General features: G+C 39.7%; 1 protein-coding gene across 3 annotated transcripts; it reads left to right on the forward strand.

Annotated features, from left to right (window-relative positions):
• The first annotated feature begins 4,090 nt into the window (after positions 1-4,090).
• Positions 4,091-18,084, forward strand: phyhipl (phytanoyl-CoA 2-hydroxylase interacting protein like). 3 transcript variants are annotated; one of them, XM_023963467.1, is made up of 5 exons: positions 4,091-4,158; positions 12,858-13,054; positions 14,399-14,573; positions 15,351-15,468; positions 16,719-18,084. In XM_023963467.1, exons 2-5 carry the CDS (start codon positions 12,890-12,892, stop codon positions 17,254-17,256), a joined length of 996 nt encoding a protein of 331 aa, XP_023819235.1. In that variant the 5' UTR covers positions 4,091-4,158; positions 12,858-12,889; the 3' UTR covers positions 17,257-18,084. The 3 variants fall into 3 exon arrangements, with proteins under 3 accessions (XP_023819235.1, XP_023819234.1, XP_023819233.1); XM_023963466.1 differs by lacking the exon at positions 4,091-4,158 and adding an exon at positions 4,284-4,796; XM_023963465.1 differs by lacking the exon at positions 4,091-4,158 and adding an exon at positions 4,285-4,890.
• Positions 18,085-18,128: the final 44 nt, after the last annotated feature.

An 18,128-nucleotide genomic window follows, 5' to 3' on the forward strand; every position in this document is an offset into this window, starting at 1 on the left:
AAACCAGTTTTGCTGCAACGTGCATTTTTTGCTTATCAGAGTGGCTGTTTGTCAGATTTCCCTTCTTCACTTTTCATTTGAAACAGCTAAAGATCAGCCCAGGCTGGGTTCAAACCCTGGTTAACGCATTTCCTTTAATCCATTCAGATATTTCTAAACTCCACAAAGGTGGAGTATTCTGCATAGTATTGGCTTAGAATTGTTTGACTTTTGGTAAACACAATTAGGCTTGGCCATATCTATTAACTTGAATGTCCTTTCTTGGTTTTAAAGCCTTATGTTGCCATTTTGAAACTAAATTATTGTAGATTTAAAATTTCACTCCAAACAAATCGATTTGAAGCCTCAAATATCAATTTTGAATAAAAAAGGCTGTTTTGGTTTGTATGTTTTATCAAGTATGGGCCGGCTAAGGCAAGCTGATGTTGGTTTCCATTAGTAAAGCTTAATTTTGAACGCTTTATATCAAGCCTGACTCAATTTTGTGCTTATTTCAGACCTGTTTATTCATCAATAATATTACATTTGTGCAAACATTCAGATAAAGGTATGTCTTTTTCATGTAAAACAGGACTTTTAGCATGTTTGCTGTTGGTTTGGCAGACATCTGTTATTTTTAATAAATCAATTCTATTCAATAATTTTATTACCTTCTAGGCTTTATTTTTCTCATTTCATTTGCATGTTCGTCATGTATCATAATTTCATAAAGTCTTCTGAATGTATATCAGGCTAACCAAGTCTAATTCATTCCACAAGTGAAACTATTTACAATCATTACAAATTGCAAAGCTACAAAATACTCAAATACCTGCTAAATGCCGTGTTTGTGTTAACACCACTAAATGCTGTGTTAACACAAACATTTTGGCAAATTTGATTTTTTTTTTACATTAATATTATAGTTTAAGAGCCCAAACCAACAGTGTTCATCTTGGAACCTTTAAAAGGTGCTAGCAAATACATTTAACTAACTTCAGGCAAAATCCATTCTGCAATTTCTTCTAGTTTCAAGTCTTTGTGCTAAATTAGTCAGGTTTGCTACATTTCCATTTCGGTCTGTCTTTCCACAGTGAAGTAAATAGTCTCATCAACATAAATGTCAAATTGTTCCCATGAGCTTTGCCTGCATTAGCCCACCAATTAAACTAATTTTCTTTAAAACCTTTGGCAATCAGCTTTTAATTCATCTCTGCTGATTAAAAAGACTTGCCCCATGTATGTTTTATAAGTGCTCCAAAGCTTCATTTGAATATCATCTCTGATAAATGAAATGTCAGTAGAAACCAAAGCTACACTCATCTCCCATAATCAAAGTGCAGCTAAAGATGAAGCCTCACACTGTAAATCAATGACATGCTTCATTTACTGCCCTCAAATGCCAGACAAATGTGTTTATGGTTTGGAATGACACGAACACAGAAACCGTTTTTTTTTTTCTGTTGCTCTCACAGTGAAGAATGCTGTGGCCTGTGCTCCATATATTCTCTCAAAGCCAAGCTCTCATGTGAGAACTGATGAGTGTTGACAGCAGGGTGTGAGTGTGTGTCTGCGTTACAGATGACGAAACAAGTTGAAAGTGAGGCATGAATATGAGAAAACAGATCAGGACGAGGGTCACTCCTCTTTCTTCATACTTCTGTAATGTTCACTCTTATTTCCTCTCCCTGCTATTCCTCCATCTGTCGGCGTACATTTGCCCCGCCTTTACCCGCAGCAGAGTGAACAAATCAGAGTGGACAGCCTAATCAGGGCACTCTGTGACATACAATTCACACACAAACTGTGCACAGCGGGGAAAACTTTGTCGGATCTAGAGAAAGAAAAGAAAAAGGTTTTATGAGGAATGGGAAAGATGTGAGAAAAAATAAAAGGTTGGTTGGAGGGGGGTGGATTTGGTTGGGGTTGTGCAGCACTGAGCACAGTGTCACTCCCCCCTTCATCCTCCAGCAGCTCTGCTGAGAACTTTGAGACAAACACGGAATGACTCCTGCTTGAGGGGGTACGAGTGGGTGGAGAAAGGGAAAGCAGAAAGGTAGGATGAGAGCGGCTCTTCCAGAATCGGTCATCCTCCACCTCCTCCTGCTACCAGAGATGCACAGCAGGCATGGGGATAATGAGGGGGAAGGGAGGGAGGGTGGAGACAGGGTATCAGGTAGAAATAGATGAATGCATTCACGCTAATGCAGTCTTTGATATTTGGCGCATTAGTTGCGCTCTACTTGTGTTTGTTTATGTTTTAATCTCTGCGTAGGTGCTTTGAAATACTTGCAAACAGAATATACTTGCAAATATAATATAGTTTTGGAATGAACTCCAGAAAGAGAAAGAGTTGGTTTCTCTGGAGTCTTTAAAATTACTTTTGAATGAACGTGGGACAAAGCTATCACGCTGCAAATGCTTTATTTATGGCTGCCTTTTTTATGTTGATTGAGTGCGAGTGTAAATGAGAAATGTGTGTTATTGTTGTGCTGCTGCCTCTTGGCCAGGACACTCTTGCAAAAGAGACAATCTTTATGAAATTTTTGTTTTTGTTTTTTTTTTAATCCTGGTTAAATGAAAGTTAAATAAAAATTTAAAAAAATTCTATCAGCATCAAAAATATACACATATGTTAAAGATCCACTTTAATGACAATTGTGTTTTTATTGTTTTTAACATGTTCTTGTAGCAGTTTTTTCTGATTATGAAGGACATATTTAACCCTTGTGTTATCTTAGATGACCCCATCCTTACATTGACGTGTTCTCCCTACCATGACAAAGGTTGAAAGATTTCATGTAATCCATGGACACCAGTGAAGATCACAAATCATTGAAGAAAAAAGGTTCAGCGCAATGTCTAGTGGGTCTAGATGAACCAACTCCCAACATTAAAGTGCCTAGGATAGCACAAGGGTTACAGAAATTTAAGCTCATAATTGCATTTCTGAGTATTTCTTTATTCAAATCCTTGTGAATCAGAAGCTGATGAAAAAAGCCCTTTGAAAAAGAGTTTATTTGTGGCATCGAAAATACATTCGGTGTGCTTCAAGCTCCCTGCTCCACTCCATTGTGTTGCATCACTTGCACGTCTTGGTTTTCCATGGTATCTGGCTCAAAACTGTACTGGATTGCTCCAATATTGCTCGCTATGTTTGTTGTAGCGGTAATGTTATGGTTGGGTAAGCTCGCGGGAGAGCATATAAACAGAGTTCTTAGCAATGCGATGCGGAAGGGGTGCTCCACACCAACAGTTCCCCACAACACGGAGATAAATTTCTAATGACATTCTTTTGCTCTGCAAGAAACAATGTTCTATAAAATTTGACAGGCTTTTTTTTTGTTTTTGACTAAAATGGCATAATCATAATTAGGAACACTGTTTCCATTTTTGCTTTGATTTCTTTAGCTCTGATGATTTAAAGCAGCATCTTAAAAAGGGTAGGATTAGTAACAGACTTTTGTCACATGACCTTCTGAAGAGTTTAATTTCCCAGGCAGAAAAATGTGAACCAATGCCCTGTGTAAAGCCGGCGTGGACTAACCAACTGCAGGGAAGCTGCTTTTGAATGCCACAGTGATTATGAGCTTAACAGGAATTTAATTCTTTTTCTTTTTTTTTTTTGCTATAACCCATCTTTTTAATCCTCCAAGCTGGATGAATAAAGCTTTCCAGTGGATTTACTGTGGACTTTCTGGATGAAACACAAAAACAAAAATTCAGAATGACCTATAAACTGGCTGACTTGGTTTCTCCTGTTTTGGGAGAGGATTATTGCTGTGTCAGAGGGACTCCTTATGCAGCAGGTTCTCCAATGGTGTGCACAGTGTTTTCTCTCAAAGTGGCATCTGCAGAGAGGATAGTGAAAAACCCTCTGCTACCTTTCCTATAAGGGCACCTCTGACACAGACAAAGAGAGAGTGTGATGTATGGAAAACAGTGATTCCATCATAATCATCTGCTGTTATTAAAGGTGCTTGAGGCCTTGTTTAGCTACAAAATGAGAGGGAACTTGACCCTTCGCATGTTCCAGCCCTCATCCTGTAGGCCACTGATAAGCAGGGTGGGGACGTGTAAGGGAGATACACAGCAGCAATTCACTATAACAGTCCTAAATAGGTAGCGTTTCCCATCTTGTGTGCATCTTTGGCGCAAGAAGAATTACCCAGACCTGAGGTAAGAGCGTTCACTCATTATGTCTCGCAGCAACCCATAAGGGGGTCCCTCTGCTCATTACAGACCACCTGCACCTGCGCTCCTGCAGGAGAAGGCTCAGCCTGACCAAATAAGGACATCTATTAGCCTCGGTGGGATGACGTGGAAGCGGCAAAGAGCTGAGCGTTTTGCACTGAATTCTAAAGCGAAGAGGGGAACACTGAGCTAATCTGGTTACATAAGAGCACACTGAGTTTGAGGGCTGCTTCCGCGGTAATCCGCTCTACTATTCGCATTCAACTGTCCCGGCAGCCTTGAATAGGACACGCACACACGCGTGCGCACTTGTGGCTCTAGAAGCGCCGTGCGAAACGCGTTCAGAGCGCGTGGGAACCACTAACTAAGCGCTGTAGGCGCACGCGCGCGTGTCTGCAGAGACCGCCTTGCCCCATGTTGCAACTTGCCGAGCCCGTGACGATTCCTGTGACACGCCACGACGCCGCGCCACCCAGGAGGAGGCAGAGCGGAGAGCTGTGAGCAGACGGAGCAGCAGCAGACCGACTGGACGGACGCGCACTCCCTTTCCCCTCCCTGCAGCTGCGCGTGTCCATTTAACGATTTCAACCGCCAGCATTGTGCAGACTCCCGCAGTGATGGAGGTACCAGGTTTGGCGCACAACATCACCAGTCCACTAAGTCCATGCGAGGGGATGATCAAGGACCTGAGCTTGGACGCCATACAGTTGCGAGATGGTGATTGAAGGTTTTCGTTTGCGTTCGGTTCTATCTGGATACGCGCGGCCGCTGCGGAACAGTTGCATTGTGCTTGTTGTTGGAGGCGGATAAGGGCCTGATGTCTCCCCGGGCTGCGTGGCTGGATGATACGTGCATGGAATACCCGAGTGTATTTACAGTGGCAACACATTAAAGGAAAGTCATTGCTTAAGGTCAATGGATCTCCTACTGTCAGAACGCGCACAAGACAAGCGTCTGGATTTCAGCACCACAGGCGTGGACAGAGGCCGGCGGGCATCCGCCTTTGACTTCCTCTGTTTTATCATTTTGCTTGTTTTCTTTCATTATTTCACTTTGAATGGCAAATTCGCTTATCTTTGCGTTCTGCAACTTCAAAAACTCCTACATTAAATATTCATCAAGTCTTTCAGCTGCGTCCTTATTGTCTGTGGCCGGCTTCACCCCGCCTCAGAAGTTATCTGATTACAACAAATATGATACCATGCATTGATCAAGTTAAATAAGAACAAGCGCATCCCTCATCTCAGGCTTAAAGATGTGAATAGAAAAAGCAAGTCATGGTGGAGAGAGAAGGAAAAGCTGAAGCATGGCTGCGCCCATGTGTGCGCACGGGGCTGCGCGCATCCATCCACCCATCCATTTGTCTTAACTGTCATGTGCACGGTTGAAGGGAACCTATAGCTGCAGCAGAAGAGGGGTGCAAGCAATCCGCAGCTCATCAAGCTGATCCCATCAACGCAATTACACGCCAGTGATTCCACACCTGAGACAAGAGGCGTGGTCACGCAGCCTCTCAATTATGCTAATTTGACAATAAATCAGAGAGTTTCCATTCAATTTAGTCAGGTTTTCCTATATCCGAATATTTCCCTCAGCTTTGTGTTTGGATTGCCGGTCATGGTACCAGAGGGGTCTTTATTCAAGGATCAGTGCACTCATTGTGTCACTTTTCCTTTCTCATCTGTCAATGTACAACCGGATACATTTATTTCTACTTGGTGTTACTTTTGCATCATTCCAAGGCTTCTGTTTTAATGTACGCTGAGCCCTTTCACTTTAACCCACTCATAACTCAACACTCTTATCTGTTTTTGTAAGATAGGTTACCTCATACATTCTTTTTGTGTCCTTGAAGCACCCACATACTTGTGTTTTTCCAAAAACAATGGAATTGCTTTTATAGACTTTTGAATATATTTACTACTGTGGATAAAAAACCACAATGAGGAATATAGGAAGCTTTTACCAAGTGTATAAGGTCATTTGGAGTCATCAAGCTGCAGATTTTTTTCGTTTTTCTTTTAAAAAATGCATAAGAGATTCTAAGAATAATCAGAAAAGGTGAGTGGTGATTTGTAGTAGCAAGACTATATTTTTCTTTTCTCTTTTGGAGTTTCCCCTTTGTTTTAAATTGGTATTCAGCACCCATACTCAGGACAACATGCTTTTCATTGTCACTAACACATTGAGCAAAAATCTAAATCACCCACTTTTAACTTTATTGCGGTGAAAAAAACAGCACTGTCACATCTGGTTGATCCAGGCCACATTCATTTCAGTTTCAAGGAGCTTTCCAAATTTATCTTCCAATTCCATTAATATTTAATTTCCAGTGCTGACCCAGCAAATGGATGCATGCAGGTTGAAGAGGCCTTCTGTCTGTGGGCAAAAAGCTCTCCCACACAAACACATACACATTGACAGCGCTGCTCAAGCATTTCAATGCACAAAAGAAACAACAAGTTGTGTGTTTTCTGTGTCAGAGGGGGCTTTTGCTTCAGGGGCTATAAGGCATGTGGGTATGTGCAGTATTGTGGGTTTGGAGGACGTTGTTGAAAACTTAAGGGGAAACCATCACAGAGGATTTTTTTTAATGTTTTTATGTATGGTTGATGGATCCATGAGCTGCCATGATGTTATGCTGGACTGTGTTTTTCACCAGCCTCCTAGAGGGACTTAATCTGACGACCGTTTTGATTTCATATCCTCAGATAATGTATTTTTGAAGGGAGTAATGAAATGCACACCCGGTGCCTCGCATGGCCTTTGTGCAGTGGCCGCTGACAAAATTAATTTGCTATGATGGATGGCTGTCATTTAGGCAGCCAAGCAGTGAGTCTGCAGTCTTTTCTTTGAAAATGCTCTGTGTGAAATGGCAGAGACCCTATTGGTCTGGCAGTGTTTTTTGAAAAATATTTAAGCCTTCATACTTGCAGTAGAATTTTAATCAAAAGCCATAATATCCTGAATTATAATTCAAGCAAAAACTTTGATTTCTTTTATTTTTCAAATGTGTCTTCTCTCAAACCTGAGTTCTTATATTTCTATACATTGTAAAAGCTTGAAGACTGACTCTGATCATCTTCGTATCTATGGCAAAATCATTCACAGTGGTCTTTGTATTATGATTATGCAGTTGTTGGCCAAAATAAAAATAAAAGACTTGTGTTGTTCTCTAGTACATAGTTTGGAAGTAGTACATTATAAATTCACCTCTGAATTCTGGGTGAGACTGTTGGTGCAGAGTAACTCCGCCCCCCTTCCCCTCCCCATTATTGAGAGCTCAGAGCAGGGAGCTCTATTTTGTTCGTCCTAAATAAGCTCTTTTTCAATAGGCGTTTTTTTTTTGTCTCTTCCCGATTAAGAGATATTTTATTAAACAATATATACTCAGATGTGTAATTTTGAGCTGAAATTTCTTAATATATGTCCTCCATTACCAGAAAAATGCCACAAAAACATGTTTAAAACACCCAAAGCACTGTTGTCATCTGAGTGGGTCTTCAAAAAAACTCATATCTCAAACTTTCATAGACTTTGTTCAAATTTAATAAAGCTCCATCAGTGTTTTTTGTCTGAAAGCATATATTCTACCTTAATTAACTTCAAAGTCAATCTGAAAATGCCAAATTGATCTTTTAATTTCTTCTTCTCACTTTTCATTTTGGAGTCTCACTTTTGCTGTTTCAGTCTGTTAAAATACCTGAAATAACAATAATAGCTGAAGTTGTGTTTTGTGATTTAAATGGCTAAAGATCCACAGATTAATTACAGAGTTTAAATACACCCCCACCCCCCCTCCGCTGGTTTCTGCATTGCTTTGTTGACAAAAAGATATGAGTACAAATTTAAACGAGGAGTCTGTTTGCAAAAGAAATGGCTCTAAACTGAGTCAAAGCAGAGAAAGAAGTTGCATTTAATCACAGCCAGTACAAACAGATTATCTCAGCTGGTGATTCATGCCACAGATTTACAGTCTTGGTTCAACTGTTGCATAAATGTGTTTTGTGTTTATGTCATCCAACATGCACGGTGATGACATGTGGAACAGACCTTCAAACTCATTAACAGCACAATTAACGGAGCAAGTGTCGACAGACGGACAGTTCTATCTGAAATCAGGCTACAGCTGTTCTGTGGCATGAAAGCTGCCGTCTGAGTAACCTGGCCATTTCTGTTCAATGTGAGCAGCTGTGCCCAAGGATTATGTTGTCATGACTTGCAAGTTTGAAGTGTACTGTCAAGGTCTTTGTCATTTCCTTGTTAATACTTTTTAAAATAAAGAAACACAACAGTCTGTTATCTAGAAAATAACAATCCATGCAAATGAAGAATATTGAGTCATTCTGTTTTTGCATGATTGTGGAAAAACAGTTTTTTTCCCCCATGAGCTTCGCCTCTGCCTCATATCCCGAGAGACATTTTTATGATTTTAGTTTAAGGTTTCTAAAAGGTAGAAGGCACGTTGAAACCCTGGTGAGTGGGCTTTTGCTTATCTCACAATGAGAAAAAGATGTTTTCCCTTGGCAGCTCCTCTTGCTGCCAGCATGGGCAGCTTCAGATTAGCCTGTGTATTCACAGGAGACAAAGGTGCGATTTTCAGAGCTCTGCAAGCTTCTCGGCTTGGTTAAGTCTGCTTTGCTGCTCATGCATACACTGTTTAGTGCGCAGCTACTGCCAGTCAGGTCCTTTTCCACATTAGCACGTGTCATCAGATCTTGGAAGTTTGACTTTTGAAAGCAAGACACCTGAACCTGAAGCTCCTTTCATTTGTGAAAGACACACCAACCACAGATAAAACACTTAAGCATTATCTAAACTGTGTAGATACGATTGAGTGTCTTGTAACAGCAGGTTGTCTGCACCACCGTTTACTGTTACTTCAGTAAATTTCATGCTTTTAAATACTCTTGCTAATCTATCATGTGTCTGGTTGCCTTTTTTTTTTTTAAAACATTTGATACTTTTTATTTCAGGGATGCATAGAAATGCTTATATTGAGACATCAAAATGTCCAAATAAAGTTTCCTAGTATCAACATTTCTGCAAAGAAGTTTATCCAACTTTCAGCTTTGACTGTACAGCTATGACTGCTTCAGTGCACCTGCAACACAATTTTTTTTTAATCTTAGATACAGATACAAAATGTCTTGTTATCAATGTTTGTTAGAACATGGAAGGGTTACTATTCTTTGGGAGTCAAAATATGTGACCATCTTTTGATCTGTTTTCAAAGCATTTCCAGTGGTCTTTTAATAATGGTTATAACGTTCTTTGCCACAACCGATAAACTTGTTTTCTAGAACATCGTATCAACGTATCAGCAGAGCAACAGTGGTTCATTAGAAAATGTAACTCTGAGTTGTGGGCGGGACCATTGGCGGAGAGCAACCCTGTCCCCCCTTCTCCTACTTATTACTGAGAGCTCTCTGCTTACACACTCTCTCCTGCAAGCTTACTGATCCTCACAACCCCAACCTAACATTACCGGTGCAACAAAAAAGATGAGTAATGTTGGGGCTATCCAGCCAAACAGTTTTGAGCCAAATGCCAGCTCAGACCAGTAAATCTTGTCATCTGCAAGCATCACGACAGAACGGAGCAGGGAGCTTTTGGCTCATCCAGCGAATTTTATACATAACAATTACACATTTCTTTTTTTGTCTGCTCCTGATTCCCAACAGTTTGAATAAAAAAATACTAAATATGTCCTGCTTTGTCTGAAAAAATGCTGTAAGAACATGTTAAAAACACCAAAACCACAATTTCCATCGGATGGTGTCTTTAATAAATAAAAACTAATGTTTAAAAATAAGACATTAGCTTTTGTTATGGGCCAACTCAAGCTGAAAATGTCATTAAAAAATCCTAAACTTAGCCTATCAATTTTATTCTGCCCGTCAAGGAAAGCATCGTTGTTCCTATCAACAATGCAAACAAGGAGTTGTTGGTTATTTTTTTCAGTTGATTCTTCATTTTTTTAAATCTGAAAATACAGAATTTTATTTGACAAATAAGTTTTAGGCTCTAAATCTACTGCTAATCATATCCTTTCTTACTCAAGTAATTATTTTGAATAACCCTCTAGGCTTTTACTTGAGAAATAATTTTAATGAAGTAAAACTATACTTGAGCAAAATATTTGCATAGTCACCTCTAAGGAAACTATCTCCTCCGTCTGAAAAGAATAGCTGATGTTCCCTTTACAGCCCATTGCACTTGGAACAGATCTTATCATGAACATACATTGGAATTCATATGCATTTTAATGAGATTTTTATTGATGTTTTCAGAGCTCTTGCCTCTCTTGTGTCTTATTCTGAGGAACAAAAGGCCAAAAGTGGTTAGGTTCACTTTCTTTGGGGGTAGGCGATCCAGGTAGTTTAGCAGTAAACACACTCCGCCTGCAGAGCTGGCACATTAATTTTAGCCAGGGATTGGGTTAATTTGTCCCGTAAGAGACTGTGAAAGGTTTTCCCGCTCCCTCAGCTCCTGACCTTCCTCCTGCTTGGCTCTCACTCCCCTCCTCTTTCATCCTGCTCTCAGCTTCCCAGAGGATTTAGCTTCACATCTCGACAAGCAGGCCTGCCTGCTAATGCACAAACCTTTTCAGATGCACCTTTTTAAGAGTTTTCTTTTCTTAATTTGACAATGCAAATGAGTGGGGATTGTCTTTTGGCATACAAAATGAGTGTTGTCGTGTTGCCTCTAGAAAGTCAAAAGCCCTTTAGTTTTTCAGAAGGTATCTAAATGCATTTACAGAGGTTCACAGTCTTGACAGAATAGCGTTATTTACTAGTTAATTAGGAGAGCATCAGAGTAAACAGGAGATGAGTCAGCCAAGTGGATATGCAGGATGCAAATGCCTGCATGGGGCTTTAGTTTGCAAGGAAAACATCAGTGTTGATGGTAACACTTCATAGAAAAGATAGAAATAAATTGGCTTTAGGCGCAAAAAAAGCTATGTTTACAAATCGGGTGAATATTGAAGTTGTGTTCTGTTGTTAGTCTGAAGTTAAGAGGACTTTTTAAAAGAGGATTTTTCACTTTAAATCCTTGAAAGTGTTTGTCCTCTGCGGGTAAATAACATTTTTGCCAGGCGGATGTCGGGGTGGAACACAGCCTATGTCTGTTTTTGTTAAAGGTCAGCAGCACGGTGCCTCAGCTGGGACTTGACCACCCTGACATTCCTGTCTGGACTGTTCTGGCTTGGTGGAGCACTTTTTTTTTTTTCCTGAATCTGCTCTGAGTAAGTCAACTCAGTGGGGTTCAAGTTTCCTCACGCTTTAAATACAGACCACCAGCAGGATGGGTTGTTTTCTTAAATTGGTGCAGGGAGGCGTTGGAGTGTCTGTTGAGGTCTGACAGCCAAGCGTAATGCAGACAAGCTGAGGGATTTAATTGCTTGCATCTTTTGTCAGACTCAGAAATCCCTTTTGCCTCCTTGCAAATAAAATCTCATTTAGGGCAAGTGCCTTAAGTGTAGACAGTAAGTTATTTGTTTAAATGCGCTGACTATAATGTTGGGTTCTCACACTAGACTCCATCCGAGCTATACATTTCTTTCATAACAAGAAACGCAAAGTTGGAAGTCTTTGTTTTCAAAACAGCCACTATTTATAAGTACTTTAAAAGTTATCCTTGGAAGTTAAAAACAATATAGAACATTTTCATCCAATAGTTTTACTTTAAGTCACGATCAGGAAAAAAAATATATAGTAATTTATATATATATATATTTTGGTGCAACTAGTATAGATTAGTAGCAGCCACCAGCTGTTGGTTTATGATCTCCCAAAAATCAAGCTTTCCACTTTGGAAGTGTAATGTGGAGGTGAGACTTTAGGGTCCACACAGTCAATTAAGAGATTATTCTTTCATCTCTCCATCTCCCTGTGGATGAACAGAGATGGATTTTCTATGCTCCGCTGCTCCTCCTATTATCACCACACTTTAGAGCTCGGTCATGTTGAGCATTACTCCCCAAAATACTGCATTCTTGAATTTTACTCACTCTTATGTTTAACGACCAAGCATGCACAGAAAACGCATTGTTGCCATGCCAAGTGGGAGTTTCACTTTGTGACGTAAGGTCCATATTCATCCCTAAATCGACAAAGCTCCCATTCAGCTGTGTTTTGACACACTTTCACTGGCCTCTGTGTGCACTTTGAATTGTAGCCCTTTGGGGGTTTTACTATATGCAGCTGGGAGAAATGTCAGATTAAGTCAAACTTCCTTCATGAGAAGCATCAGTATCAGATTTGACAAATACAGTACAACCGGCCGGGCCACTGGTGCCGGACTGCGTTGGCCAATGAAACAGAGCAGTCTCTGCAGAGACGGGATGCAAGGATTAGAAATATTTCATGGCATGCTTGTTCTGGAAAGCAGAAATTTGTATGAGTGTAGGACGGACTGATGTGTTTCCATGGCAACTTGTTTAGTAAGCCAGTGACACAGGCATGAGGTATATAGAGTCTGTAAAGCTGAAAGTGTTGTCTGATTATTATAACTACGACTAAATTCTATCAGGTTTAGAGCACTTAGATGCCAACGCGCGTGTCGGCTTCATTTGGTTTCTGTCACAATTCTTCTAGTAAGATTTATGTGGCAAGTTTGACATGCACTATGTGAATCTCATCAATTCATTTAGCTGTAAGGTTATCATTTCTGTTTGACAGGAAACAAATCACAGGACGGCAGCATTTCAGAAATGGAAGAGCTTCCCGTTCCTCAGAACATCAAGATCAGCAACATCACCTGCGACTCCTTCAAGATCTGCTGGGACATGGAGGCTCGCACCAAGGAGCGCATCACACACTACTTCATTGACCTGAACAAGAAGGAGAACAAGAACTCTAACAAGTTCAAACACAAGGTAAATACTCCAGACAGGTAAACACCACGAAAAGACAAGGCTCCTATGACTCAGCAAACGGCGTGTTTTGTGCACCTGCTGTATAAAGCGTGCTTCAATTTGCAAATGTGGCCTTTTGCAAGCAGCGTGTGCCAGTAAATTTAGCAATTTATGATGCAGCTATTAGTCATGCAACTGTTTAACCAGTTAAAGAATATGAAAAGCAGAGCAACAACAATTCAAAACAGACTTTATTAGGTCAACATCTGACACAAAACAAATTTAGTTTGTGGATCCTTGGCGTCTGATTTAGACAAAGCAATATGTTTGAAGCTTTTTTGTTTTGGATTTAGAACACTGGGGATATAAAACGCTCATTCAAAGAAATCTTTTTGCACAGTCATCAAGTTAAACTGCTACAATTATTGCATGCTCATTTTTTTACCATGTCAGTTATTCTCTTTTTTATTTTTTATTTAAAGAATTGTGAAATTATGAATGCCTTATTTAAAAAAGGGATGATTAAATCTTCTTGAAATTAATTAAATAAAAATAGAAATGATACACTGCTGTTTAGTTAACTGAGTCGAAAAATGGTAAATTTACTCTGGTTTTAAGGTCAAGATGCCTTTATCTTTTTATGCATGTGTCATATTAATGTGTGCAACTTTGATCATATTTTAGACGTAACCTGAAAGCATTCATGCATTAAGAATCATGCACTTTTTTTGTGTGCAAAATCCACAGTGTGAGACTAAATAAATGTGCAGATCAGTACAGTACTGATCTGTGAAGCATTTTGAGTCCTGATGAGTCCTGATTTTATAAACTCTGTTACCAAAACTATATAAAAAAAAGCAAAATAAAGTCAAAGTTATAAATTAAAAAGAACTATGCCTTTAAAGTGTGGCCCATGAATAATTTCAGTGTGCTTTTGTCGAAAACTGTATTACCTTGAGGTCTGATAGGCTACTGGCTCTCACATTGTCATCTATCTGCTTCAGAATAATTGCATCAGCATGGAGGCTGTTCTTTTAGATCTGTTTTGGTTATCTTGCTTCATCAGCTTCCTGCTTTGCATCTTGTTTTTCAGTTCTTTCACACACTGGAGTCGAGCCTTTTCCCCTGTTTCCATGTTTTTACAGCAGACGGATTCTGTTGTTAGACATGGATTTTGTTTCAATCAATGAGCTGTTTTAGGGCCCACAGATGCATGTCAGGATGGGGAATTGTTATTGGGATTTTGCAGAATGTCTTAAACTAAAAAGAATCCTGATGTCCGTGCTCAGGAAAGCCATGAGTGTATGTTTTTTTTCCCTATCACTGTTTTTTCTTGTGAACCTCCTGTTTCTCTTTCTTTCTCAGGATGTTCCAACTAAGCTGGTTGCCAAGGCAGTGCCTCTGCCCATGACAGTGCGGGGCCACTGGTTCCTGAGCCCCCGTACTGAGTACACTGTAGCTGTCCAGACTGCATCCAAACAGGCCGATGGGGACTACACCGTCTCTGAGTGGAGCGAGATTGTCGAGTTCTGCACAGCCGGTATGTCCTTCAGATACACACAAAGAGGTGAACTGAGTAAGGAAAAGGCTAACAGTGAAGGCTGTTTAATGATGGATCAAAATACAGAAAAATAATTGACTAGGAAAAGGAAGGATTAAAAGAATGAAGGGGTCTTATCTGTGCATCTTCTGATGAGGCAAGAGGCTTAGACTGGGGGAGGGGGGGGAGATGGCTGAACGACTTAAAGGGATAATTTTTATGTAACGTCTAAATGTCTCTTCCCTGGGCTGTAGTGGTCCAAAAGCATAACAGTGGTTCTAATCTAGTTAAGTTACTCACTGAGTTAAAGAAAAAAAGCATTTTTGTGATTTCAGTTTATGACCAGGGGTTTTCTTCCCATAGACAACAAATCAATAAAAGCTTCCTGGTTGGTGTTAAGATACAGTTGTGATCACATCAGTGGTAGACGCCCGAGAAAAAATAGTTTTTCTAGAATAAATGGTCAAAATGATACTTCCCTTTACCAGAAAGTAGTCTATTTAAGTATGCTTAGTCTATGCTAAAATGGAGGCAGTATTCTTGAAGTTTACTTTTTATAAACTATCTATATATTGTAAACTTAAAATGCTTCACTTTATTCTGATAAAGTACTCTGTTAGGATACTTCCTACACTACACATACCTGGTTTATAGTATACTTGCTATACTTATCCTCAAGTAGATTTAATAAAATAAATTTCAGGTGTACAATTTTTGGCTAAGGGCAGCTATGAATCTGGTTATTTAGACATTTGTCATGCGTTGAATTTTTTCCAGATTATTCCTTGGTTCATCTAAATCAGCTCCTGGAAAAGGCAGAGGTGATCGCAGGACGGATGCTGCCTTTCTCCGTCTTCTACAGAAACCAGAACAAGGAGTACTTTGACCACGCCAGGTAAGTGGTCACTTCCCAGTGTTTTGATTTAATGCCATACACAAAGAAAAATATTCCTTTCATTACTTATGTAGTTCCAAAGGAGCGAAAAAGGTCATTTGAAAAAGTGCCTTTATTTGTTTTAAAACTGAACATAACATAGATTTCTACGTTTTAGCTCTGTTTTTAATGCATTCATCTGTTGGTGTGTGTGTTCTTGCATTACAAATTTACCTATTCCATCTTTTTCTGGCTCAAGAGGCAAGACCGCTCTCTTGTGGTGCCATTTATTCATCCTAATTAATGTATATATTTATATTCTCTATAAATGTTGATGATTTACTAAAATTACCACAGAATAAGAAATAACACGTTTTCGTAGTGTAGTGATGTTTCATTATTTGCCTTTTGTCTATTTATTTTCAAACTTGTCTCCTCTCCATTTGATGGTTTTTCTTACATACTGCTCTGAAGAATCCCCCCTCATTCATAAAGATCATTTCTGTAGTAAGAACAGAGTCGTCTTTGTTGGCCCCACTCCATGATGTCACTTTCTTTTGTCTCCTTTTTTTTTCTAAGAAACTCTGACAGCACTATGCTTAGCTGCGCCACCATGTGGACAGAATGAGTACTGATCTGATAATTCATCAAGAACATCCTTAGAACTGCAAATTTACAATTAAATATAAATTAATTGTTTTGAGGAGTATTGTTTTAATTAAAATAATCATAATAACAAAGCTCTTCCTTTTCAGTGAGACAAACATTTCTCTTGTGATTTGTGAGACAAACTGGATTAGACTGATCTCAGCTGCAGAAAACAAACACCTACTTTATTCAAATAACTCCAATTAACTTCATCCAACAAACTGCATATTTTGCTTTTTGAAAATTTTGAAGGTTTTCTCAATAAACATTTATGAAGTATTGGGCAATCATTAGGAGACATTATAATAGGCTTTAAAAGGATAATACAGTCTGAGGATTTAAGGAGCCATAATACTCCCTTGAGTGTGACATCATTAGTGACAGACGCCTAGCAACAGGGATATTGTAAGCCCCTCCCACAAGGAGCCAAAGGCCTTCTGTAGGTCATGCCATAAGGAAATGACAAAGAAAGAAGCAAAAAAACTACAATTTTTAACTTAAATTAAGTTCTATTCTTTAAAAAGATGCGATTTAACTAGAGGCTATGGACTATTTTTAATGTTAGAATATGGAATTAATAATTTGTTTAATGACCAGTTGCCCTCTTTTTTTATTTTCATCAGAGATGTGCTAGACAACCGGATGCTGCCGTCAGTAAAAGACAACAGTGGCAGCCATGGCTCCCCCATCAGCGGCAAGTTAGAGGGCATCTTCTTCAGCTGCAACACAGAGTTTAACACAGGCAAACCTCCGCAGGACTCCCCGTATGGTCGCCTTCGCTTCGAGGTCCGGGCCGACGCACTCTTCAACCCTGACACCAACCTATACTTTGGAGACTTCTACTGCATGTACACAGCCTACCACTACGTCATTCTGGTCCTGGCACCAAAGGGCTCCACGGGGGACGACTTCTGTAAGCAGAGGCTTCCTGCACTCGACATCACCAACAACCGCTTCCTGACCTGCAAACAGGACGAAGGGGCTGGTCTGGTGTTTCACCACGCTCAGGATGTCATCCTGGAGGTGATTTTTACAGATCCTGTGAACCTGGCATCGGGCTCGGTGGCGGAGATCAGCGGTCATCAGCTGATGAGTCAGTCCACAGTAAACGCAAAGAAGGACCCCAGCTGCAAGGCCTGCAACATCAGTGTGGGACGCTAAAAATGAGCAGAATGTAACAGGGAGGGGAGGACAACATTTGACTTGCCTCTCAAGACACATGAAAGGAAGTCTAACATGTCCTGAGGAAGCAGACCAACACATGCATGAAGCAGCAGATTTATTAGGCTCCCAGACGTGTACCAAACATATCTGACGATGCTTTTTTTTAAACCAAGAGACCATCACTTGCAAAAAAAAAGGGGGGTGGGGGGTAGGCTCTACATGTCACTTGCATCGACTAAAAGAGGGTTGTATCCCATTATAAATGTAAAATATAGTCAAATCCCAATTTTACAGGTCAATCTGACAAGTCACTGGTATGCATATTGATCCCTTTACTAACAAATATTACCTGCTTTCTTTCAACTTCCTGTTTGTTTAAACATCTAACCCCCATGTTGATTGATTACTTGTCACTGATATTCTATATTAAATAAGCGTCAGGTTTTAAATTGTTTGTTTTGCTCACTTTCCACATCTGACAAAAATCCTTTACGTCTGACTAGTGATATGGAGTGGTACTACAAAATTCTAGGGCTGCAGTATTGATAGTCATTTTTCTGTAAACCAAAGGTATATAAAAAGTGTCGACCCGTTGTGGAATTTAATGCAAATGCCTCTACGTGTGTAGTCACCAAGTCTTTGATGACCAATTGTGAACAACTTGTTACAAAAAAAAGAAAGCATGATGCAGTTCTGCACATTTCTCATGAGCATGAGAAAGCTGTCAGTACCTTTAACATAGTAACATTCAGTGTAAGTCACTATTAATTTAACAAAGAAAGTAGAACCATAAACTGTGTTTGGCAGAATAAATGTGAAAAAATATTTATTTTTTTGATACATTCATATATATATATACACATACAAAT

The sequence above is a fragment of the Oryzias latipes genome, chromosome 15 (assembly GCF_002234675.1).
Source record: "Oryzias latipes chromosome 15, ASM223467v1".
NCBI classification, from domain to species: Eukaryota; Metazoa; Chordata; class Actinopteri; order Beloniformes; family Adrianichthyidae; genus Oryzias; species Oryzias latipes.